Source organism: Myxocyprinus asiaticus, chromosome 30, assembly GCF_019703515.2.
Source record: "Myxocyprinus asiaticus isolate MX2 ecotype Aquarium Trade chromosome 30, UBuf_Myxa_2, whole genome shotgun sequence".
Taxonomy (NCBI): domain Eukaryota; kingdom Metazoa; phylum Chordata; class Actinopteri; order Cypriniformes; family Catostomidae; genus Myxocyprinus; species Myxocyprinus asiaticus.
Window position 1 is genome coordinate 11,119,947 of NC_059373.1, and position 27,896 is coordinate 11,147,842.

The window sequence follows — 27,896 nt, forward strand, 5'->3', positions numbered from 1 at the left end:
TTTCAGTGAACTGGCCAAACGAGCTTGCAAAACTGCCTGAATTGATTCATGATTCAGTCCAGTTCGTTCGGACCGCTCTATCAAGGAATCTTTTGGAGCGGTTTCTCACTCACTTTATAACAGTATCGGTATATTTACGAACAAACATCGCTGGATTCAGTGGATATTTACCTACTGAAACAAAAGGCTGCATTTTTGAGAGGTAACTCTGAGAAACTTCAGCAAGTGCTGTGTCACGTGCACAATGTTTTTCAATCGTTTACTATGTAAACATTCGCTTGATGGATGTCTTTTTACAATTGCGTCACATTTCACTGTTTTAGCATTTCTCACAGGAGTGCATTTTTAGACACCATGTCAGGTTAAAAAAGAACTTAAAGCTGCACTGTGTAAGATTTTTTGGGTTAAAAATGAACAAATTGCCATCATTGATTGAGTACATCAACAATCAAGACAACACAAGTGTTCAAAACAATGTGCTTACCTTACCCCGATTCACTACTGTAAGCCTATAAAAATGATTTGTATTTTGAGGTGTCGGGTTCGATTTGGCACGAATTCGCTGGTTTATGACATTCATCCTTGCGTCATTACATCATGTCCGCACACACAGGAAAGAAGTGCCGGCTGTCTCATGTTCTGACTGGAGAAACTAACTACACTGTTCAACTCAGTTCAGTAACACTCACACAGTTCAGGACAGCATTGTTGCAGTCTAGATGGGTGTTTATCTGTTATCTCTTTGGCGAAGTTGTTTACCTGTGTGGCGAGCATGGTGGGGTTGAGCGGCGTCTGGGAAGAGCAAGGACGGGAAGATAAGTGGCGAATGAGTTCCACCTGTGTGCCACATCGGTCTCGCGTTCCAGTGAGGGATGGTGGGAGTATTTGAGGAGAGGAGACAGCAGCAGACAGGGTGAGAGAGACGCATGAGCAATATCTTTGTGTGTGACGTTGTCTTGAAGCACGTGCGGTGAATGTTTCGGCTGAAAAGCCTTTTTGTCTGGCGCTGAAAAGTGCAACAATAAATGTCTACGTGTTTTGTCAAGCCAGTCCCAGCTTCCTCCTTTCCCGAATTGTTACAACCTGCTATAATGCTTGGATATGTTTTCTGGTAGGGTTGTTGAAGCTTATATTGCTCTTCATGCTTTTATGAATCGAACATTACTCATGTGTTAACCGATCACGGTGTATCATATGTTGTCTGGTTAAGTTACTGTGACATGTTTAACATGTATGACTTCTGAAATTGACATATTGCTTAATTAAGCATATTATTTTTTACATTTAATAAAGTATATTTTATCCCCATAATTATTGAATTTATGTTTTTAGTTGACGTGTTATTGTGTGGTTTGCATAGACATGCTATTGAAGTAACTGAGGCTGGACAATATAGTATAAAAATAATAAAGTCTTCTATTGAACTCGTATCAGCCATATCTCTTAAACCAGCCATATCTCATAACCTCTTAAATTGAAAATTGGAGTACAATTCAAACATTAATAGTAGATAAAACTCTTAAATAATCATATTAAGATCTACTGGTGGTGGCTGAGGAGAGGTTCTCTATTTAAAAGTGCTTTGAGTGTAGTGTCAGAAAAGCGATTTAAGTGTAAAATTCAATCAAATATGTAAATAAGAGTGTTGTTTATCTTCATCAAAGCAAGTAATATTTCCATTTCAAATGTTTAATTGTATAACATAATATCAACATGAAAATAGCACGTTATGACTATGGCTCCAGTCATGATCACACACAGGTGATGTCAAGGTAAACTCAAATTGGAAGATTCATCCGCCAGAGGAGCAGTGTCAGAACACGACTGACGTAATGTATTCTTTTGCAAATTGCTTGCAATTTTAAGTTTCAACCACATATGTCATTAGAGAGCACAAAGTTACTTAGTGCAGCTTTAAACTGTTAAAAATGCATGTCGAGTCGACACACCTGCATTGTGCTCTATTCATTGAGCTGCATCTTGCTTTTTTAGCGCGAGAACTCTTCTGACCAGTTACTGTCTTTAAGAATGGCTTTAGCCAATAGTTCAATGAATGCTACACATACCCGAGAAAAAACAATGCTTCTCTCAAAGTCACCAGAATTGAACGGTTTGTGTTGTATTTGCAAAAAAACAAAAAATCTCATCGGGGAGCATGCCTCTTCAGGAGAGCGCTCCCTCTCAAAATGATCTGTAATAAAAAACCGATTGTGGTCATCAATGGTACAGGAGAGACTGAACCACCTGACATGGATGTCCCTGGAATGTGACATTGTAGAACCATAGGTTTTAATGATATGATCAATTTCTCCTCTTCTAAAGCCAGGAAAAAGACTATCTAACTGTAAGATCCCCTCTGAACTTCTTAAAGCAGCATATGTGCAAGAGTTGTTTTAAGAACCCTGTTTGTAATGATTTAATTTCTGGGGTTATTGTAATTATGTTGTACTTAATGTAAGTTTCTAGAATAGTTAATATGCGTACTAAATGCTGCTCCGTTGTGTGCTTGACAAGCACTGCTTGTGTGAAATGCAGTTTTGTGTAAAACAACAACACTGTAACAAACATAGTGTGAGATAGGCTTCCAAGATAGGCCATGAGGGGGCCCTTGGGGTTGTTATAGCCCCATGGCCCTAACTGTTCTTAATCCGGGCCTGATCTTACGTAGTGTTGTTAATGTGTGCTGACTGAAAGATGTGTTGCTGTGGCATACAGTAAGTATGTGGCATAAAGGATGAGCTTGTTAATTTTTATTTTATTTTTTTATTTTATTTTTTTTTACAAAATATTTTTAAATAATTAATTCAATACAACAATTTAAAATATAATAACATTATATTTATAGATGAATGTAATTAATTTATTAAGTAGTAATATTAATATATTCTATTAATCTTAATCTATTATTATTTCTAACAATATAATAAAAAATAATTTCAAATATATTTTCACACATGATAATGTGTGCTGATTGAAAGATGTGTTGCTGTGGCTTACAGGATGTTTTGGAGTGGGTTAGCACAACAGGCCAAAGGATCACTCACAACAAGAACTGGTGGAGAACATGGAAATATCAGGCGATAACCGTCTATCCTGTGCTTATGTGAGGTATGTTATACTGACGTGAGAGAGTTCATACAAAGTCACACTCATTCACTTGGCGATAACCTCTCTGTTGGGAAAGGACGGGAAACAATCTGTGTGAACTGACCAGCTGAAGGGTCTCTGGAAAAGGATATGACGTCTGTTTGTCACAGAAATGTGCAAGGCAGAGATCTAGGTAACAAAATCTACAAATAAACAAACCTGACCATATTTTGGCCAGACATAATTTGATCTTGATCTTAAAGGAATAGTTCACCCAACTATTAATTCTCTTATTATTTACTCACCCTCATGCCATCCTAGATGTGTATGACTTTCTTCTGCTGAACACAAAAGAAGATTTTTAGAAGAATATCTCAGCTCTGTAGGTCCTCACAATGCAAGTTAATGGGTAAAAAAAAAGTAAGCTCATAAAGGCAGCTTAAAAGTAACCCATAAGACTGCAGTGGTTAAATCCATATCTTCAGAAGTGACATGATAGATGTGGGTGAGAAATAGATCAATATTTAAGTCCTTTTTTACTATAGTAGGTGGCAAAATGCATGAAGAATGTGAATCGCCAAAAACACAAGAAGAATGTGAAAGTGAAAGACGAGATTGATAATAATTACATATTGATCTGTTTCTCACCCACACCTGTCGTATTGCTTCTGAAGACATGGATTTAACCACTGAAGTCTTATGGATTACTTTTATGCTGCATTTATGTGCCTTTGGAGCTTAAAAGTTTGGTAGCCATTTACCTGCATTGTGAATGTGAACTGTATTGTCAGAGCTGAGATATTCTTCTAAAAATCTCTGTTCAGCAGAAGAAAGTTATACACATCTGGGATGGCACGAGGGTGGGTAAATGATGAGAGAATTTCCACTTTTGTGTGAACTATTCCTTTAACACCTCTAAAAATCCAGGGCTGTGAGATATTTAGAAATAATTTTTTGAATTTTTGCTCAGGTCATGTCAAGCCTGTACACTGCTCTCCTGGAGAAAGAAAACAGAAACAGTGTCTCATATATTAATGTAACAGGTAAACATCTTTTTAATGTTATGTTATTGGCCAGTAAGTCTTAAGTATAATTTAATAATTCAATAAGTTATTAAATAACTGCACTGTGGAGGAGTCAAGTATTTTGAAGATCCAAGAATAAAATATGTTATATACAGTTGCAATTGTGCACAGTTATCTGTCCTGTGATAAATGTGAATACTTGGCTCAGATAAAATATCTTAAATACAGCCAGAATACCAACAGAGCTTTGTCCATATATCCACATTGTGAAACTTCAAAGATGGAAATATGTCACAGGCCAAAATTAGTCTTGGAGACCATAATACATGAAGGAATTTCCTTTCGGATGAAAATTAAATTCTTGAGCTGATTATTGAGCAAGTCTTTTTTTAATGGCATCTCTCTTGTTGTAAAATGACTTGCAGGTGCAAGAGAAAGTGCATTGTGTTGTTTTACAGTCCTGTCAGAAAAATGGTGATGCTGTTCTTGTGTTTCTCAGTACTCTATTCTTAAAGGGCCGGTTGAGCCAGATGGCAGGCAGGATGGTGCAGAGTCTCCCTTTCATAAGCCAAGTCAAACAGCAGGCCTTGACCATAGCTCTCCATTTATGTGGGCCTTGCACCCCGAGCACAAGAACAATGTGGGTTTGAAGCCTCCTGAGGTCCCCTCTGCCAGACACCAACAGGAATGAAAAGAATTCAAAGTTATTAGAGAGAGAAAGATCATGTTCTGTGGATTAGCAAAAGGGCTAAAAATACTTTGATCTTCTAACAGACTCAAGGTAGCCTTGTATCTTGGATGAAATTCTGTATGCCACACATTTTTCTGCCTGTAAACTTTAGTGGAGGAGGAAGAATTTTGGAGAGCAATCAGTCTGGATCTGGGTGGCCAAAAAGCAGATAGAAACCTCTTTGTGTCTCGACACACACTGATATGGGATTATAAGATGCAGCAAAGTTATCGTTACTTACTTGGTTGTGCCCAAGTCATGCTGACTACTAATGTCTAATTAAAACATGAAAAAAGGGAGTATATTAGTCCCTTAAAGATTAGACTCTTGATTAATGGCATTGATGCATGCTTGCATTACCTTTTGATTGTGAGCAGGATTGAATCTATATATATATATTTATATATAATATCTAAATATATCTATATATATATATTTATCTTCTGGATGGCAAAAATATACAGTATAGTATATAGTATATATATACAGTCTAAATAAAGATTCTAATTTATTCTATTCTCATTTTTTGCCGTCCAGAAAATAAATTTCCTCCCTATCCTCTAAAGGTCTCTGTATTACAGTGAGCATGACAACCATTAAAGTAGTCCAAATGACTTGTTGTATACTATAGTTCAAGTCTTCTGAAGCCATAGTTTTGTGTAAGGAAAATACAGATATAGAAATTAGAAGTAATTTTTCACTCCTTTTTGCAGCTTGACAGCCTCTGGTCACTATGAAACATTTTTGTACGGCAAGAGCTACATAACAATTCCTAAAAAATTTCTACTTCGTTTTTCAGAGAAAGAAATAACAGCTTACATGTTTGGAAATGTCTATTCCTTTAACATACTATAGTGAAATTATTGTTGGAAGTTCTTACAAAAAAACCACACTTCATCAACTCTGTAATATGTTGTTAAAGGCCTGAATAACAAACATAACAGACTTTATAACAGCTGTTGTCACTAACACAGAGCGATGCACATGCACTTGGTATGTTTCATACCATTCCATAAAATCCATATGTGCTTGCATACCTCAACGTTTCGTAGATGCTGACACACATCCCTGTGGGCCACCGACCACCCCAAATAACTTGAATAGTTCTGCTAATACACTGCCCTTTGTGGCTTACCGGTCTACATGTTTGAGAAAGTTAGAGTAGTGCAAATGTTTTCTTGTCAGCCCCTCAAACATGACTAATGTGTAATTTGTGTTTACAGGGGAGGTTAAGACTGTGGCTGTCCTCTGTGGTAATACTAAAAGTCACTCACTTAAGGTTTTCTCTGATTCTCAAAGGGGAAAAAAGAAACAGGGTTCACCAAACATCTGTATCCTCCAAACATTTGTCAAAAGTAACCAATGGAATTTTTACATAACATGGCTACCCAGTGTTAGGAAATAAGTGTGTTTACATGTGGTTAACCCATTTTTGTTTGAGTCTTTCAGTGGGAAATTCAGAGTCAAATCAGAGAACCTTCAATGGCCTTTATGTCAAATTGAACTCTTAGAAGAAACTGGCTTGAGACCATGCATAGAGGAATTTCAGCAGAAGTCTCCATTTGTTCTCTATTTTAACTCATTGGGGTCTACAGTAGGAGAAACAATTCAGATATTAAAAAGCTCATTTGTGATTTTTCCCAGGCTAACATTGGCCATACTTTCTCCATGAAGACCTCTTTAAAAATCTTGCATACATGAGGCATCATTTCTATACCAGATGAGATGCTATCTCCATCTGAGTTGAGCAATCCCTCAACAAAGAACAATGTTGAGTACCAGTTCATCTGTCTCAAAGGAGCATTACCACTACTCCTGGAATTCCAGAGGCATGTCCCACCAGGTTTGGCAGAGGGCTACATTTCTTGAGATGGCTGTGTAATCCCGATCAACGCTACCACGCTGACCCTGTCAAAACCGAGGACCCTCAGCTTTGAGAAATGCTGTACTCGTGGCTATCCAACAATCTGGAGACATGCACTTAAATTGATTTCGTATGCTGTATCAAATTCATTGTAATGTCATCAAAATATTGATCATGGTGGAATTTGAGGTTAAAAAAAAAACAAAAAAAGGGAACATAAGTGCATATCACTTGCAGTAAATACTGGATATGTAATGTGAATATTTCATGAATAGTGTTTCTACATCTACACTGGTGGCCAAAAGTTTGGAATAATGTACAGATTTTGCTCTTATTGAAATAAATTGGTACTTTTATTCACCAAAGTGGCATTCAACTGATCACAATGAATAGTCAGGACATTAATAACGTGAACTTAATATTACAATTTGAAAAAAAAAATTCAGAACTTCTTAAACTACTTCAAAGAGTTCTCATCAAAAAAATCCTCCATGTGCAGCAATGACAGCTTTGCAGATCCTTGGCATTCTAGCTGTCAATTTGTCCAGATACTCAGGTGACATTTCACCCCACACTTCCTGTAGCACTTGCCATAGATGTGGCTGTCTTCTCGGGCACTTCTCACGCACCTTACAGTCTAGCTGATCCCACAAAAGCTCAATGGGTTTAAGATCCATAACACTCTTTTCCAATTATCTGTTGTCCAATGTCTGTGTTTCTTTGCCCACTCTAACCTTTTCTTTTTGTTTTTCTGTTTCAAAAGTGGCTTATTTCTTCCCATAAGGCCTGCACCCCTGAGTCTTCTCTTTACTGTTGTATATGAAACTGGTGTTGAGCAGGTAGAATTCAATGAAGCTGTCAGCTGAGGACATGTGAGGCATCTATTTCTCAAACTAGAGACTCTGATGTACTTATCCTCTTGTTTAGTTGTACATCTGTCATTCCACATCTCTTTCTGTCCTTGTTAGAGCCAGTTGTCCTTTGTCTTTGAAGACTGTAGTGTACACCTTTGTATGAAATCTTCAGTTTTTTGGCAATTTCAAGCATTGTATAGCCTTCATTCCCCAAACAATGACTGACTGACAAGTTTCTAGGGAAAGCTGTTTCTTTGACCTAATATTGACCTGAAGACATGCCAGTCTATTGCATACTGTGACAACTCAAAAACAAACACAAAGACAATGTTAAGTTTCATTTAAGAAACCAAATCACTTTCAACTGTGTTTGATATAACGGCAAGTGATTTTCTAGTACCAAATTAGCAATTTAGCATGATTACTCAAGGATTAGGTGTTGGAGCGATGGCTGCTGGAAATGGGGCCTGTCTAGATTTGATAAAAAATGACTTTTTTCAAATAGTGATGGTGCTGTTTTTTACATCAGTAATGTCCTGACTATACTTTGTGATCAGTTGAATGCCACTTTGGTGAATTAAAGTACCAATTTCCTTCCAAAACAGCTAAATCTGTACATTATTCCAAACTTTTGGCCGCCAGTGTATATTGTCTAGGTAGATGAGGAAGGTGTTATGACCACACTTTTCCTCAAGTTAAAATGTCTAAAACCAAGCAAAATCTTCAGATTGTTAAATTTGAGATTTCGCTATTATTTCTTTAAAACAATTTCCAATTAGAACCTGAAATGGTTTTACAGTATGGCACCACATAGTAGAACCTTTTAAAGTTCTACAAATATTTTTATATTCTCTTTACTTAGTAAACCTTCTGTTTACTGGTGATTTCAAGAACCAATACACTACTCTGAAGAATCTTTAATGAAACATTAAGAACTTTTTGATCTCCAAAGAATTGTATAGCACTCGAAGAACATTATATATCCAAAACATTTTCTTTAAAAGAAAATTATTCTATGCTGAACCTTTCAAGAGTGTTTTGTCACCTTTTATTCAAGTACGCTAGTAGAAGTTATGCAGCATCATAATCCTTAAGCACCCTTCTTGATGTTAAATTACATTTTCAGGTGAACACTAATATTATTTGTCATAAGTGTAACCAGTGATCATACTTTTCAAGAGCACTTAATGTTAACAAGGTCATTCTTTCTAAAGAGTTTTCCAAGAGAAAATTCCATTCTTTTTTCAAGATCTTCTGACATTTTAAATGTATAATTGATTAATCACAAGGACTTGTTTTTTCTCTCACACAAACATGCAAAATTAGAAAACTTCTGTCAGAAAATCAGTGTCAAGATTTGTACCAAAGGTGAGTCTTTGTATTAGAACCATTGCCTCTTCTCCAAAGAGAATTTCTGTTGCTCCAATATGAGATATTAGCTTTAGTTTCCCTCTAATTTAAATAGGTAAGTTCAGGAAATCTTTAGTATCTTTATATGTGAGGTGTTGTAATGTTTGTATCTGCCTTAATTTGCTGTTTTTGGCTTGCCCACTTTGGCACCACTGCACTCTGCGATGGTGATGTTATTATAAATTAATTTGTGTCTTTTAAAAACTAAATATATATGTACTAAGTTTAGTCCTTATGCCTACCCTGACCTAATAACCTAATGTCACTAACATGCCAGATAGTGAATGTTAGCCTAACAAACACCACACCAATTGCATACATGATTGTTGTTAAATTAAAATGTGATTATCATTGTAGTTATTTCTGTTTTGCCATGTCAACGCCAGTTCTGATACAGCATGGGTGTGCTCTGTTGTATACTGCACATTTTTCAAATGTTGTAGGTCATCCAGTTATTTCATGCATACAACGTTTTTGCATGTGCACATTAGCTAGACCTGCATTATGCAGGAATAGCAAGAGTAGTATGGTGTATTGATCTGTTTCTCACCCATACCTGTCATTTTGCTTCTGAAGACATGGATTAAACCACTGGAATCATATGGATTACTTTTATGCTGCCTTTATGTGCTTTTTGGAGCTTCAAAATTCTGGCCACCATTCACTTGCATTGTGAGGACCTACAGAGCTGAAATATTTTTCAAAAAATCTTCATTTGTGTTCAGCAGAATAAAGGAATGGCATGAGGGCGTGTAAATGATGAGAGAAAGTTCATTTTGGTTGAAACATCCCTTTAAAGATAGCTCATACTAATGCAATTTAACTACCTGTCCTGATCCTTATCAGATTTTCAGAACAGTCAGGTTAGAATAATACTTACCGTTAACGACTGGGGTGAAGTGGGCGGTCCTATCAGAGGAGGTGTGTCTTGTGCGTAAAAGGGGCGGGACTGGAAGAGTTCCTCACCCTCGTGTGTTTGAAGCAGTCAGCTGAGCCCAATTTGTGCGGACGCTGCTCTGACCTCGTCGAGCATGCGGGAACACAAGGGTGAATGTTTAACCCTGTACGCAGTTTGTCATTCCAACTTGTAAAGATCGTAATCCAGTTTGCTCTTTTTGTTCAACTTCGCCGTTCTTTACTCGTGAGGAATACCGCTCTGAAGGTGAGTGTTCCCGAAGCGATGGACTGTTTGCACTGGAAACATATGGTTACGTGCTCGTGCTACGATGTATAGATGTTTAGTTGTATTTTAGGAGCAGGCATGTTAAAGTAGTGTTTTTAGAGATTCACTGTTAAATTAACATGCTTGTCACCAGAGAAAAGGCTAATATATTTCACAATACAGTATCAATTAAACGTACTCCTCTTTATGTCTGATATACGTGGACATCTATAAGTTCTTTATGATAGAAAGGGGTGTCGATCATTGCGTCAGGTCTGCGGTCAGTAAACGCACGCGTGTTTACAGACAACCCGAAGCGTTTATGTAAGTTCAGCCAGTATTTTTTTGGTGTGTAGCTGTATCGTGCTGTGTGTAAAGTCATAATTTGATGCAGAAAATTCACATTTTGCCAAGCCTTTTTCTACTTGATGACATGGCAATGTTTAAATGTCTGTGGTATTGGTCTGAAATACGAGGCGCAGGTTTTCATGTATTGCGAATCAGCAAGAATGTAAATAAACGTCACTTGAAACTTTGTGTTCGTTTGTGGTTACACTGACTAAGGGGCCGTTCACACCGAACACGGACGGAGCGCAACGAATGGGACAGAACGCAGGTGTCTCGAGATGCTAGAAGTTCTTTTGACACGACGTCTAAAAAACGCGGCACTCCTGCACGCAACGCGGCGCAAACGCGAAATACGTCATTTAGCGCATGTTTATATTGGAAAACAGCTTTAGACGGATTGAAAATAACGTATTAGGTGTGAACGGCCCTTAAGACTTAAACTAAAATCTGTAGACTAATAGTTTGCTATTTAAACAGCTTAGTGGCGAGAATTATGCGTGTTATGCTTGATCTTGTAATGTAGTTTGGTGTGATACTCGTTAAACTGCATCATAATCTTACACGTTGACAGTTTGCAAGTGTTTGATTTACGTTTGTCACAAATACAAATGAGCTGGGATTTTTCTTGTCAAACAATCGCCCTGATGAATTGTCCAGAAAATTATGTAGGCTAATATCCTTGTGCGAGAAGTTTATTTTTCCTCACACTAGCACAAAGGAGGTGTATCTTTTTTTCTTTTGTCAATGAAGGAAGGAAAGTTGTTAAGTGGTTCTCCAACAATAGACTGGCCAAGTGCTGGAGTTGGATTTTAAAAGGCATGTTCAGGCACACATAGGCCTATATGAGTTCAGTCTCTCTCTCAAACACACACATTTATCACAGCTAGCATTGTGTGGGTTTTATTTGGAAGAGATTCTGCAAGGAGCACTGAAGCAAAACGACCAATTCCAATTTTCCTCCTCCAGGGCTATAGAGTTCAATTTGAAGTCATTCAGTTCACAATTTTTATACACCTTGAACTCAATAAGAGACATGAAAATGAAGAGTAGCTTGGTAATGTCTTTAAGCACATGAACATATTCTGGTTCAAATGTTTCCACAGATTGTACCAGTTCGCTTTCCATAATATTTTTCCATAGGGGAATATGTTTTTAACTGTAACTTATAAACTTTCAAAGATAGACCTTACCGTGAGCTTAAAGGAATAGTTCACCCAAAAATGAAAATTTGCTGATAATTTACTCCATCCAAGATGTATATGACCTTTCTTCATCAGAACAAAATTTAAGATTTTTAGGAAAGTATCCCAGGTTTTTAGCTTCAGCCAATGCAAGTGAATGGACACCAATTTTTGATGGTCCAAAAAGCATATTTAGGCAGCATCAAAGTAATCCACATGACACCAGGCAATTAAGTAATGTCTTCTGAAGTTAATCGATACGTTTGTATGAAAAACAAATTGCTAATTAAAATGTTTTTAACTTTAAATCGGCGCTTCCGCCAGCTCTCTGTAGCTGTTTGAATTGAACTAACTCTCGCGTGAAGTATGTTCTTTTGTGGTAAACAGAGCGGAATTTCTGAATTCTCGTGTGAATGCGCCAACGTGATGTCACACGACAGCAATATGAGGCATTCAGTGTGTACAGGAAGCAATTTTGTTTTTTAAAGTTAATAAAGTTTTAATTAGCGATTAGTTTTTCACACAAACGTATCGATTCACTTCAGAAGACATTACTTGATCAGCGGGAGTCGTGTGGATTACGTTGATGCTGATTAAGTGTGCTTTTTGTACCATCAAAATTTGTTGTCCATTCACTTGCATTGGATGAAGCTAAAAACCTGGCATACTTCCCTAAAAATCTTAAATCCTGTTCTGATGAAGAAAGACAGTCATATTCATCTTGGATGACCAGGGTGAGTAAATTTAAATTTTTGGGTGAACTATTCCTTTTAAAGGGATATTCCGGATTCAATACAAGTTGAGCTCAATCACCAGCATTTGTGGCATAATGTTGATTACCACAAAAAATAATTTCAACTAGTCCCTCCTTTTCTTAAAAAAAAACCACACACATCATGGTTACAGTTACAACAAAAGTGAATGTGGCCAATTTTTGGAGGGTTTGAGGCAGAAATCTGAGGCTTATAATTTTATAAAAACACTTACATCAATTCTTCTGTTAAAACTAGTGTGTTATTTGGGCTGTAAAGTTGTTTTAATTGTAATTTTTTACAGTAATTTTAGTTTTGACATTATATCAACATGGCAATGAAATTGTAAAATTGGATATAACTTTACACAGAAAAGGTAAGTGATTTTATCACACATCATGGTAACACACAGTAAGTCTATTGGCTATTCTTTTGAAATAGTGACTATTTTAGCATTTACGTATTAGCCCCATTCACTTTCATTGTAAGTGCCTCACTGTAACCTTGATATAAATATACACTATATTGCCAAAAGTATTCGCTCACCCATCCAAATAATTGAATTCTGGTGTTCCAATCACTTCCATGGCCACAGGTGTATAAAATGAAGCACCTAGGCATGCAGACTGCTTCTACAAACATTTGTGAAAGAATGGGCCGCTCTCAGGAGCTCAGTGAATTCCAGCGTGGTACTGTGATAGGATGCCACCTGTGCAACAAGTCCAGTCGTGAAATTTCCTCGCTACTAAATATTCCACAGTCAACTGTCAGTGGTATTATAACAAAGTGGAAGCGATTGGGAATGACAGCAACTCAGCCACGAAGTGGTAGGCCACGTAAAATGACAGAGCGGGGTCAGCGGATGCTGAGGCGCATAGTGCGCAGAGGTCGCCAACTTTCTGCAGAGTCAATCGCTACAGACCTCCAAAGTTCAGGTGGCCTTCAGATTAGCTCAAGAACAGTGCATAGAGAGCTTCATAGAATGGGTTTCCATGGCCGAGCAGCTGCATCCAAGCCATACATCACCAAGTGCAATGCAAAGCGTCGGATGCAGTGGTGTAAAGCACGCCGCCACTGGACTCTAGAGCAATGGAGACACGTTCTCTGGAGTGACGAATCACGCTTCTCCATCTGGCAATCTGATGGACGAGTCTGGGTTTGGCGGTTGCCAGGAGAACGGTACTTGTCTGACTGCATTGTGCCAACTGTGAAGTTTGGTGGAGGGGGGATTATGGTGTGGGGTTGTTTTTCAGGAGCTGGGCTTGGCCCCTTAGTTCCAGTGAAAGGAACTCTGAATGCTTCAGCATACCAAGAGATTTTGGACAATTCCATGCTCCCAACTTTGTGGGAACAGTTTGGGGATGGCCCCTTCCTGTTCCAACATGACTGCGCACCAGTGCACAAAGCAAGGTCCATAAAGACATGGATGAGCGAGTTTGGTGTGGAAGAACTTGACTGGCCTGCACAGAGTCCTGACCTCAACCCGATAGAGCACCTTTGGGATGAATTAGAGCGAAGACTGCGAGCCAGGCCTTCTCGTCCAACATCAGTGTCTGACCTCACAAATGCGCTTCTGGAAGAATGGTCAAAAATTCCCATAAACACACTCCTAAACCTTGTGGAAAGCCTTCCCAGAAGAGTTGAAGCTGTTATAGCTGCAAAGGGTAGGCCGATGTCATATTAAACCCTATGGATTAAGAATGGGATGTCACTTAAGTTCATATGCGTCTAAAGGCAGATGAGCGAATACTTTTGGCAATATAGTGTGTGTATATATATATATATATATATAAAATAAAAAAAATATTTTTTTTTTTAAAGAAAAGGAGGGACGAGTCAAATAAATGCTGTTGATTAAGCTTAACTTGATTGGACTCAAGATGGCGCCGAGTGTGGCTGCTGCGTTGCGAGCTCCAACACAACATAGTAGTGTTTTGTTTGTTTTGTTCACAATTCTTATGTTTTTTGTTTTGGATGTTGTCTGCCTTATTGTCTACGACAGACAAACACTTTTGGACATTGGTTCAGCAATTTCACACCATAAACCGGACTTCACATTCCTCAATGCCGACCCGCTGTTTACAAACACGCAAGCGGAGCCCTTTGTCTGGGCAGCACGGCCGCGGAAACGCAAAAGGAAAAGGGGAAACAGAGCCGCCGTTCTCATCAGAGTAAGACGCCGCTCAAATCGACCCCCGCTACCCAGTGTTCTACTGGCAAATGTTCAGTCTCTGGATAACAAGCTCTGTGAGCTGAAAGCGCGGATCTCGAGATACAAGGGACTGCTGCATTATCTGCCTTAAGGAAACTTGGATGTCTGCGGAGATTCCAGACTCAGCCATTGAACCCGCGGGGTTCTCCGTGCACTGAGTGGACAGAGCGAAAGACCTCTCAGGTAAAAGCAGAGGAGGTGGTGTATGTTTTATGATCAACAAATCCTGGTGTGATCAGAGGAACGTACATTCTATCAAGTCTTTCTGCTCTCCTGATCTGGAATTTCTTATGCTTCTGTGTCGACCATTCTGGCTACCGAGGGAGTTCACAGCGGTCATTATCACAGCTGTGTACATTCCCCCACAAGCCGACACAGACTGGGCACTCAAGGAACTCTATGGGAGTATAAGCAAGCAGGAAACCGTGCACCCTGAGGCCGCGTTCATTGTGACCGGGGACTTTAATAAAGCCAGTTTAAAATCAGTCACACCAAAATACTACCAGCACATTAGTTTCAACACACGAGGGGACCGGGTTTTGGACCATTGCTACTCTCCGTTCCGGGATGGCTACAAATCCCTCCCCCGCCCACCATTTGGCAAATCGGACCACTCTTCCATTCTGCTTCTGCCCACTTACAGGCAGAAATTGAAACAGGAAGCACCCACCCTCAGAATGATCCAGTGCTGGTTGGACCAATCAGATTCTACGCTACAAGACTGTTTTGATCACACGGACTGGGAGATGTTCCGGTCTGCCTCTGATGACGACATTGAGCTTTACGCTGATAGCGTAATGTGTTTCATCAGAACGTGCGTAGAGGACGTGGTTCCGACCAGAACAATACGGATCTATCCGAATCAGAAACCATGGATAAATAACGATGTTCGCGTGGCACTTAATGTGCAGACCGCCGCTTTTAATTCCGGGAACGTGGAGGAGCATAAACAAGCCAGTTATGCCCTCCGAAAAACCACAAAACGCCAGTACAGGAGCAAGATTGAAGGACAGTTTAACACCACCAACTCTAGAAGCATGTGGCAGGGAATTAACATCACAGACTTTAAAGGGAATAAAAACTCCGCCATGAACACCGCTGCCTCTCTCCCGGATGAGCTAAATACTTTTTATGCTCGTTTCGAGGGAAATAACACCGCCCTCGCGGAGAGAGCTCTCGTGGCTGAAGCTACAGAGGTTAGTTCACTCTCCATCTCTGTAGCGGATGTAACCCGATCCTTGCGACGGGTGAATATCCGCAAAGCCACGGGCCCAGATGGCATTCCGGGCCGCGTCATCAGAGCATGCGCGAACCAGCTGGCTGGTGTTTTTACGGACATTTTCAACCTTTCCCTCTCTTTGTCTGTAGTCCCCACATGCTTTAAAACATCCACCATTGTGCCTGTTCCAAAACAATCAAAAATAACTTGCTTAAATGACTGGTGTCCTGTTGCTCTGACCCCCATCATCAGCAAATGCTTTGAGAGACTAATCAGAGATCACATCTGCTCTGTGCTGCCTCTCTCTTGACCCGCTGCAGTTTGCTTAACGCAACAACCGCTCCACTGATGATGCCATTGCATCTACAATACACACTGCTCTCTCCCACCTGGAAAAAAAGAACACTTATGTGAGAATGCTGTTTGTAGACTACAGCTCAGCATTCAACACCATAGTGCCCTCCAAGCTAGATGAGAAACTCCGGGCTCTGGGCTTAAACAGCTTGCTGTGCAGCTGGATCCTAGACTTCCTGTCAAGCAGACGCCAGGTGGTTAGAATAGGCAGCAACATCTCATCACTGACCCTCAACTCTGGAGCCCCGCAGGGCTGTGTTCTCAGCCCACTCCTGTATTCCCTGTACACAGATGACTGTGTGGCAACACATAGCTCCAATGCCATCATTAAGTTTGCTGATGACACGACGGTGGTAGGTCTGATCACTGACAATGATGAAACAGCCTACAGAGAGGAGGTGCACACTCTGACACACTGGTGTCAGGAGCACAACCTCTGCCTCAACGTCAGTAAGACAAAGGAGCTTGTGGTGGACTTCAGAAGAAAAGACAGAGAACACAGTCCCATCACCATCAATGGAGCACCAGCGGAGAGAGTCAGCAGCTTCAAGTTCCTGGGTGTCCACATCACTGAGGAACTCACATGGTCCATCCACACTGAAGTCGTTGTGAGGAAGGCTCATCAGCGCCTCTTCTTCCTCAGATGGCTGAGGAAGTTTGGAATGAACCGCCACATCCTCACACGGTTCTACACCTGCACTGTAGAGAGCATCCTGACTGGCTGCATCTCTGCCTGGTACAGCAATAGCACCACCCACAACCGCAAAGCACTGCAAAGGGTGGTGCGAACGCCAGACACATTATCGGAGGTGAGCTTCCCTCCCTCCAGGAAATATATACAAGGCGGTGTGTGAAAAAAGCTCGGAAGATCATCAGAGACTCCAGCCACCCGAGCCATGGGCTGTTCTCACTGCTACCATCAGGTAGGCGGTATCGCAGCATCAGGACCCGCACCAGCCGACTCCATGATAGCTTCTTTCCCCAAGCAATCAGACTTCTGAATTCTTGATCTCCCACGATCAAATACATCAGCACTGCACTTTATTACCCTTACTCTTATATCTCACACCGGACTGTCATAAATTATATTATTATTATATTATATTCTCTCTTAACAACTGACTATCAACCGACAGCCTGAATGTCAATACAGTACAATACATTCTATATATACTATTTTTATATATTTTTATTTTTATTGAATAATGTGTATCTATATAGTGTGTATTGTATACTGTACAGTGTATGTTATTATTTGTATATTGTTGAGTGTAATTATGTGTATATCAGATGTTTAAATTGTGTTGTGTTAATTTGATGTTATTGTAAATTGATACTGTCTCATCACTGTCACGACTGCTATGTTGATCGGAACTGCACCCAAGAATTTCACACATCATTGCACTTGTGTATATGGCTGTGTGACAATAAAGTGATTTGATTTGACTTGTATTGAATAGTTAAAGGAATAGTTCACCCAAAAATGAAAATTCTCACATCATTTACTCACCCATGTGCCATCCCAGATGTGATTTGACTTTCTTTCATCTGCTGAACTCAAATGAAGATTTTTAGAAGAATGTCTTGGCTCTTTTGGTCCATACAATGCAAGTGAATGGGTGCCAAAATTTTGACGCTCCAAAAATCACATAAATCAGCATAAAAGTAATCCATAAGATTCCAGTGGTTAAATCTATATCTTCAGAAGCTATATGATAGGTGTGGGTGAGAAACCGATCACTTTCACATTCTTCTTTTGTGATTTTGGTGATTCAGATTTTTCATGCATATCGCCCCCTACTGGGCAGGGAGAAGAATTTCTAGCAAAAAAGGACTTTAATATTGATCTTTTTCTCACCCACACCCATCATATCACTTCTGAAGATATGGATTAAAACACTGGAGTCTTATGGATTAGATTTATGCTGATTTATGTGATTTTTGGAGCGTCAAAAGTTTGGCATCCATTCACTTGCATTGTATAGACCAAAAGAGCTGAGAAATTCTTCTAAACATCTTCATTTGAGTTCAGCAGATGAAAGAAAGTCAATCACATCTGGGATGGCATGAGGGTGAGTAAATGATGTGAGAATTTTCATTTTTAGGTGAACTATTCCTTTAACTATTCAATACAAGTTAAGCTTAATCAGCAGCATTTATTTGACTCATCCCTCCTTCCATGACTCAACATTAAGTACATGGTCTTGTACCTTTTGACTTTTTGTCCAATTTTCTAATACTTTTTTGCCTTAAATCAAAGTTTGTAATGTTGTGATTCATCTCAAAGCTGGTTGGTTTTGGTTTATGGCTAAGAACTCTTATGAAATACGCTACTTTATGAAATCCCTATGGGAAAAATACTTCTGGAACTTAGTGGGCAGGTAGTGTGTGAACGAGCGCCCTTTTAAAGGAATATTCTAGGTTCAAAACATGTTACGCTTGATCGACAGCATTTGTGGCTTGATTACCACAAAAGATAATTTCAACTTGTCCCTCTTTTTCTTAAAAAAAAAAAGCAAAAATCTGGGTGTTAGTGTTGCACTTACAATTGAAGAGAATGGGGACGATCCGTAAACGTTAAAATACTAATTTGTTCAAAAGTATAGCCGCAAGACATGCATGTTTAAATGATTTTAGTGTGATAAAATCGTTTACAAAACTTTCCTGTGTAAAGTAAAATACAATTTTACAACCTTGTTGCCATGACGACGTAATAAAGTAAACCCTAAAACAACAATAAAAACTATGATTTAAACAACTCAATAGTACTTGAGTTTTAACAGATGAAGTGATTTTATAAAATATAAGCTTCGCATTTCTGCCTTTAAATTCTCCAAAAATTGGCCCCACTCAATTACATAGTAAGTGCCTCACTGTAACCTCGATTTTTGCTTTTTTGTTTTTTTAAAGAAAAGGAGGAATAAGTCTTTAATTGTTTTTGGGTAATCAACATTACGCCACGTTATCATGCTGTTGAATGAGCTTAACTTGTACTGAACATGAAATATTTGTTTAATAACGTGCCTTGGCAAGAGAGAGTGATGAATTAAGAATTTAATTTTTAGCAACTGATCAGTCTGAAATAGAAACTTGAAAGTATACCTGCAACTTGGCTCAACAGCACCAGCTCTTTAGAGAGCTGAAAACATCTTGGCACTGTTCTACCTCTCTTACCCATTTATGACCGACAGACACATTTCTCTCTTTCTCTTTATCCCCTTCTCTAACTCTCTTATGTTAAGATTTGTAATTCTGTAAATGTTTCTCTCTCGCTGTCCTACTACAACTGGCTATGCTCCCACTATCTTAAAAGCACCTAATGTAAGTGTTAATCCCAAGAAATAAACAAAGCAGCATGCACTCTATAGTCCTGCATAATGGCAATTAGCATGCTAAAATAAGGGCGAGAGAGAGCTAGAGTTAGAGAAATGAAGTGGAAGAGGAGTTTATGCGCTATTATTAGCTTTGGCCACATAGAGTCTTGGGGAAGAGAGAATAAGCAAATGTGCAAAGGTTTTGACTGGGAGAGTTGTGTTACATGTGCTCCATTTAACCATTGGTGACTGATCCAGACCCATTGTGTTTGTTTTGGTCAGAGTTGCTGAAGTCCATACAAAAGTGGTTTGGGTCCATCCAAAGCTTGTTTATTTAAAGCAGGAATACACAGTAACTGTCATAAGCCATCAAACTTCAATGGATCGCATAGACAGTCAGTGGGAACTCATGTCGGTTTGTGTTGCGTTTCACTCTCTGTCTCCAGTCTGATTGAATTCTCTCTTTTGTTTGTGTGTGGCCACACGGGTGGTCCATGTTAGATACATTCTGACCTGATTTTGGAGTCTTGGAACACACACATACCCAGCTGCCTATGACAGACCGTCAGTTCGTCACAGGGCAGTAATTCTTTTGATCTCCTCACCACACCATCATGGCTTCCAAAAGTCCAAAGACCTTCCATGCAACCCAATACAGCACAATACATCACTCATCTCCTTTGTCCACTGTATTCCTCAGCTGCTTAGTATTAAGATAAGCATAGCTCTTAACGACACAAGATTAGCTCAAGTCTTTGCATCTCCTTTGAGTTGACTCATGATAACCCTTGATGCCTTAAAAAAAAAAAAAAAACAGTTATGCACTTACATTGAAAGTTTATGGGGCAAGATTGACTTAAATTGTGAGTGCGCTTCTGTACACGGGGTTTTTTTTCTTTTTTCTTTTTTTTTTTTTACAAACTGAAGTACAAGTCAAAATAATTTTCTGTAGTAGTAGTCAGAGATAAACTTGTATTTAAAGGGACAGTTCACTCAAAAATGAAAACTTGGTTGTCGTTTACTCGCCCTCAGGTTGTTTCTCTGTCTGAGAAACCTGTATTAGGCAGAATATTAGCATCAGTCACTGCTCCCTTTCATTGTGTAGAAAAAAGATACAAGCCTAACTTCTTTTGTGTTCCATGGGAAAAAGAAAGTCAAATTGGGTTTGGGACAACTTGAGGGTTTCATTTTGGGGTGAATTATCCCTGTAAAATGTAAGAATGGGCCTTTTTTAAGGCAATGTTCCCTCAAGGACCTGGTTTGTGGGAAGTGAGACCCTTTGGAAGTCTTGGAAGTTTTTGCCTGTCAGGTTGAACCATGAACAGTTGTAAAGGGATCTTGACATTCTTGGGTATGTGGTTGATGAATTTACTCGCTTGGACTTCGGAGAATGGTCTTGGTCAGAAATGGTTATTTAATGTATCCGTAGCACCCGGGACGGTTTTATTTTTTAATCTCTGCTTGGTCTTTAGTAGATATAGACATGACCGCAATGGTATTCTTATGATGTACAAAGCTAATGCCACTTAAGTCCCTTCCCATGTTATTGAACTTGAGGTGATCACAAAATATTCCAGGAAGTATTCAATGCATTGCTCATATAATGTCTGCTTGAATGTTTGCTCGTCGGGCTTTACATAGTGGCAAATAGCACTGCTGTAAATAGAGCCAAAAGGACTTCTTTCTAAGGAGTTGTCATCCACATGGATATTGAAGTCACCAAATTCTACACATGTATAACACTTGCATACTCCTCATATTGAACAGCCCAGCTGTAACCCTGTATGACTGGGGGCCTGGGTAGCTCAGTGGTAAAAGACGCTGGCTACCACCCCTGGAGTTCGCTAGTTCGAATCCCAGGGCGTGCTGAGTGACTCCAGCCAGGTCTCCTAAGCAACCAAATTGGCCCGGTTGCTAGGGAGTGTAGAGTCACATGGGGTAACCTCTTTGTGATCGCTATAATGTGGTTTGTTCTCGGTGGGGCGCGTGGTGAGTTGAGCGTGGATGCTGCTGTGGATGGCGTGAAGACTCCACACTCGCTATGTCTCCATGGCAACGCGCTTAACAAGCCTTGTCCATTGATGAATACTTGAACTTCTTGATGAGATGCGTGGGTTAAAGTTCTCAGACACGGAGGCAACTGAGAATTGTTCTCTGCCACCCGGATTGAGGCAAATCACTACGCGACCATGAGGACTTAAAAGCACATTGGGATATGGGCATTCCAAACCCTGTATGACTGAGATGTAAAGAGGAGCACAGGTGCAGTCGCAGCTTGTTTGACCAGTTTAATTCTACTGTCTTGTTAAAACAAAGTGTGCTCCAAGTACCTTTTTTATCTTGTCATTTTTGATGCATCTGTTGACCAAATGAAGTTCAATATCCATAATGCCTGTGTTTTCTTTAAGGGATTTTTCAACCAATGAGTGTTGTAGCCAAATCTTGATGTGAGAAGAGAAAGGAGGTTTCAGACTGAGAGTGATTGTCTTGTTCTCCTAATTGAGCATTCCACAAAGAATGGTAACTCCCTATTATAAAGGAAAGAGGGGCACTTGACCTGTATATGTATGTACTAAAGGGAGGACAAGGAGGGGACGCTCTTGGAACAAGCATTTAAACCTTGAAATTCCTCAGCAGCCATGAGAAGCAGTGGTGCCCTATTAATTTGCATCCCCGATAAGACTGTAGTGCATCGTCTAGCATTTAAGTCATCTCTAAACAAAGAGATCACCAACAAGCGTTAACAATGTTTTTGGTGCTTTCTGCATATTTCTCATCATGGAGTCTACAAAGAGTTTCTTGTTGGTTCTTGTGCTACCCAAAACACTGGTGGACCATATCGGTATGTGGAAGCTTTATGTAGTGTCTGATATCTTAACAATAACAGGTTGGATTACGTAACCGAAACAATAAAGCCTCTGTCAATCAGCACTCAAAACATGAAATGAACTGGAGCCACTTGAACTTGGAAGCGTTTTCCTTTTTTTTTCTGTTATGGATTTCAACACCACGTTTAGGCCTCTGTTTCATTCTTCGAGCCACCACATGATGCAGTGAATGAACCCTGGTGAACTTAAAATAACTGAGGCGGTTGTGGAAAGTCGATTTGTCATGCATCTGGGCTTCATGCAGGCATTAAAATCTCAACCATGCTGATTTTACAAGTTGCAGCACTATTTGCTGTTTAAAAAAATTAATTCATTGTTGTCATCAACCAAGTGCATGTGGTTTTCAATTTGTGACATAGGCTTCTTTCAGCCGCTCAGAGCGTTTGACAGATATGAATGTAGAAGGTTCGTTTTTAGAGTGTGGAAAGAGAAAGCAGCGAACTGGATTTCTTAAAGCAAAGCCATACCCTACTATCTGAAATTCCCATTGGTCAACATACAGTATGCTTGAGTGAGAGTGCATTGTAGTAAAAGTTGAAATGTTCTCAACTTTTGGACACACAACAGAGGGTTCCATGTGACGCACAATCCTCTTTAAAATCAGTGGATTCACAGTGTAAATTCTAGTGTGTAAGCCCATAGGGGCTGTTCAGATCGAACGTGTTCTTGCACAAAAAATGCAATGAGTCGAACTGAAAAAAGGTGTCTCGACACTTTTTTTAAAAGTTATTTTTAACTTAACATGGTGTCTAAAAATGCTCTGCTCCTGCTCAAGACATGGTGCACTGGTCAAAGACGTTAGTCTAGTGCATGTTTACATAGAAAAACAATAGAATAATAGTGCAGATGGAAGCAAAAACCTGTTCGGTGAGAACAGCTCCTTAGACATAAATGTATGCAGGGCTTCTTCTTGAACTCTGGCCACTCTTCAACTACATGCACCTGGTTGAACTTTCATTGTTGGCCTAGTGCCTCAATCATATGCAAGTATATTTTTGTGTGTGTGTGTGTGTGTGTGTTCGCAAGAATGTGTGTTGCTTTTCTTCTCTGTTAGGATAATGAGCTTGTCCATTGATGCATAGCCGGCCTGAACCATCTTTCAATCCTGGATGTTAATTTGAGAATTTGTTGCAGCGCTCATGCTGTTTAACTGCCCAAGGGATGAGCCATGAACCCAGCTTTCAGCACCACACGTTTGGGCTTATTGCTTCTCAGTTTGGACTTCCATGTGGTGTTAAAGTACCCTGTCAAAAAGCACTTGGGTGCAGGGCTTGATCGTTGATTCCAAGCATGTCAGATCAAAATGTCACTATTCTGTCTCGGCTCACTCCCTCAGCCTCTCCAGTTTTACTCGGTTTTCTTTTTCCACGTCATTATTTCATTAGTCTTGTTCTTTCTCATACTTTTGCAGACTTTAAATCGACCCCCAACACAGCCCCTCTCAACTTTTTCGCTCTAGGAGAGATGTGCAGTGCTATTTTCAGTAGTGAATTATATCGTGTAGCATGCGGTGCGAAACAAGCAGGCTGTCAAATAGCTACAGCAGACAAAGTATTTGTACAGTCACCAACTGTCCATGTGTGTTAATGCATGTCATTGTTACCACCTGATTAAGATTTACCACATACCTTGTTAAAAATATTTATTGTGGTATATCTATTAGGGCTGGGTAAAAAATATAGATTTCTTTTTTTATGGTTAGTTGCTATCCCGATATCGATTCTTAAAAAAAATCCCTAGACCAAACTTTTACTTTTAAAGTTTTCTTTACTTTTGGTTATTTTGATTATTATATATTATATCTAAATAGCAATTGAACTGAATAGTTTAGTATTTAATTTTTACAATTAATATTTGGATATTTTATGTATAATTTACTGCATTTGCTGAGAGACTTCCTTTCCTATGCAAGCAAAATTGACAGCAAGCAAAAGTAACTGAAATATACCCAAATGAATCATCATCAAATCAAATATGATAGGAATAGAATTAAGAGCTTGTATCGAATCAAATTGAATCAGGAAATCTGTATTGATACTCTGACCTAGTATTTACAGGTGTATATCTCTAGAAGTTATGGGAGTGTGGGCCTTCATGTAGGCTTCATTCATTGAAAGCTGATTATCTCTAAGAACCTAAACTGCTTTCTGTTTTATTCATTGCATATGTTGTGTAGTTATGTTAGTGTGTATATTATTTATTTATTTATATATATATATTACACACACACACAAACAGTGGCCCCAAAAATTATTCGGACAGTTAAAACTACACAATGCATGAATGTCATTGCATTAGATTACAAAACTAGATTACAAAAAGTGATATAAATTTAAGAAATAAATCACATTCACACTAATACAATGGAATCTGATAATGTTATAATGTTATCTAATGTCATAAGGGGGCCACTGTAGTTATAATTGTTATTCAAGAAGATATACACATTTATTTTTTTACCAAAATAGGAATTTTACATAAATGTTATACCATGCATTTCATAATGAATTGTAATTATTTACCCATTGAATCATCCCAATTCAGATTTTTTTCTCTCTCTCTCTCTCTCTCTCTCTTTTAGACTGGTGCACAGAGCATTGAAGGTGAATGTGACCACTCCGATCATCTCCAGTGACTCTGAGTATGGCCTTAGCGGGATGCCCAGACTATTTTCTCCACCATCCAAACTACCAGGTAAACTACAGCAAATATTGACATACTGCTCTGTCCAAAGCAATGGAATCTACACAGAGTCATGACACAGCCTTTCAGGTTCAACAGGGCACTGTGTCAGTGTGTCCTAACCATGCTATAATTGCTCTTTACGTGGAATATATGTGTGTGTGTGTGTGTGTGTGTGTATATATATATATATATATATATATATACACACACACACACATTTGACAAACACTCGCACGACACACATATTTTCACATATCCTCCTTAACCAGCGTAGGGGGGACTCGTCAATCTAGCGCTGTAGCAGCAGCACTTCCCAAGGGTTCTGTGGCATGTCCGCATGCCTTTCGTCACCATGGCATTGCCATGGTGGTGCACAGCTGACATGCAAAGTGGCGACTGCTGCTATTTATACTCGGGCTGCACAGTCAGCCATCTCTCTGTCTTCTCCTCTCTAATATCCCTTTCGTTTAACCTTATGAGATACCCATCCCTTCCACAAGCTTTTGCGTTCTCAGTATACTGAAGTTCCCCCCTCCCCCCTTTTCTCTAACTCTGTTCCCAAATCCCCCAACTGGGTTGCCTATACAAGTTGTATGGTGCTTGTGAACGTGGCAGGACTGTAGTGTACACAGTGCAGGTAGGGGTGCGGGCTGCCCTCTGTCTGTGGGCGTGTCATGCTCTGCAGGGGGTTTCTAACAGCTACAGGCACCTGGCCTGAATCTTCCCAAGCAGGGAAGGGGGGCACAGCCCAAATACCCAGAGCAGTTACCCTGACTTGCCCTGGTTCTGGTCTTTTTCTATTTTAAGCATTTTATTTTTGCATTTTACTCTTTCCCCTGCAGCCAACTTATGATATTACTTAATCTAATTAGGAAATTTTATTTTTTATTTATTTTTTATTTTTTTTTTGGCTTTTGGTCCATGTCAGTTCATTTTGAATCTATATGCTGGTGTACTTCTAAAGGCGCAGTTACTTTTACCTACAAAATACAGTCATCTCAATGGGAACCTGCATGATATGGAATTTCGGCTGATGGACTTCTAGTGGCAAATAATTTCGAGAATTTTGCGTAGGGTTGTCATATTTATTTGACTGTCGATTATTGTCAAACAAATAACTGATTATTAGGATTAATCATGATAGACTTAAGAGGCAATTAACTGTCATAGCCCTGAAACAGACAATTAATCCTAATAATCGCAATTATTTGTTTGACAATAATCGACAGTCAAATAAATATGACAACCCTACATGGTGACTTTCTTAAAAACTTGGCTAGAAATAAAGTATAAAGTGCAGCATATACATTTTTTTTTTGTGGGTTTCACACTTAACATCAGCCCACACCGTCTTTGCCTGCAAAATTTCACCATGCAAACGTAAAATTGATGGCGGTTTTTGAAAGTTGAAAAAGTAGCTTTTAGCGCATCTTTTTTCTTTTATCTCTCTTTTCTGGGAAAATTTACGAATGTAGATGACTCATTTTGCACGACACTATGATGTTTGTCCAGTCATATACTCTTTAGAATGAGAATGCCCCTCCCACTAAACCCACCTGCAACCCACGAGCAAGTAACAAGTTTTAGATGAAAACAAAAGAGACAATCCCATCGATATGTCCTGCCCAAACTTCTTGTTTCAATAGGAAATACGTCAACACAGGACAGTGATTTCATGGGTTCTTTAAGGTGATTTTAGTTTTGAATGCCAATTTTCCACCCTCTCTTTAACACCGAATAAAAACGGGCCATTTTTACTACTGTACCTTTAAAACGTCTGGTATATAAATACATTCTGTTATGATTGACGTCCATGTACCAGTCTAGTTCACACTGTTGTTCATCAAAACAGGCCAATTTACTGCATTTTGAATAGATGTTTGAAATTAACGTGGGGGGTCATATGTTAATGTGCACGTGGTTGTGACAGCATAACCGCATAACATTTTTGAAATGACACGTTTTTGCAGCTTAGTTCATGAAGTGGTCTGGATTGACTGCAGAAGGATCAAACTCTTATTTCGAAAGAGCAAAGTATTTTTTTTTTTTATACCCCCTTGTACATATTACTTTTCTTTACATTCTCAATTTATTTTCCCTTCATTTCATTCCATTCTTTCCTTTCTTCCTGCACAAACTCTCCACATTTATTCTCATCCTGCCTTTTCTTAGAAATAAACTCAGCAAAAAAAGAAATCAAAAGTAACAGTCAGTATCTGGTGTGGCCACCATCTGCATTAAGTACTGCAGTGCATCTCCTCCTCATGGATTGCACCAGATTTGTCAGTTCTTGCTGTGAGATGTTACCCCACTCTTCCACCAAGGCATTTGCAAGTTCCCGGACATTTCTGGGGGAATGGCCCTAGCCCTCACCCTCTGATCCAACAGGTCCCAGACGTGCTCAATGGGATTGAGATCCGGGCTCTTCGCTGGCCATGGCAGAACACTGATATTCCTGTCTTGCAGGAAATCACGCACAGAACGAGCAATATGGCTGGTGGCATTGTCATGCTGGAGGGTCATGTCAGGATGAGCCTGCAGGAAGGGTACCACATGTCTTCCTTGTAATGCACAGTGTTGAGATTGCCTGCAATGACAACAAGCTCAGTCCGATGATGCTGTGACACACCGCCCCAGACCATGACGGACCCTCCACCTCCAAATCGATCCCGCTTCAGATTACAGGCCTCGGTGTAATGCTCATTCCTTTGATAAATGTGAGTCCGACCATCACCCCTGGTGAGACAAAACAGTGACTCGTCAGTGAAGAGCACTTTTTTTCTGTCCTGTTTGGTCCAGTGAATTTGGGTT

At 39.5% G+C, this 27,896-nt stretch overlaps 1 protein-coding gene across 1 annotated transcript in view; it reads left to right on the forward strand.

Annotated features, from left to right (window-relative positions):
• The first annotated feature begins 9,972 nt into the window (after positions 1–9,972).
• The window catches only part of LOC127421409 (growth factor receptor-bound protein 10-like), an 82,213-nt gene continuing 64,289 nt past the window's right edge, over positions 9,973–27,896 (forward strand). Inside the window, exons 1-2 of the mRNA XM_051664440.1 lie at positions 9,973–10,132; positions 24,982–25,094. Of these exons, the coding sequence (XP_051520400.1) occupies positions 25,044–25,094 (51 nt within the window). The 5' untranslated portion in view covers positions 9,973–10,132; positions 24,982–25,043. The remainder of the gene's footprint in view (positions 10,133–24,981; positions 25,095–27,896) is intronic.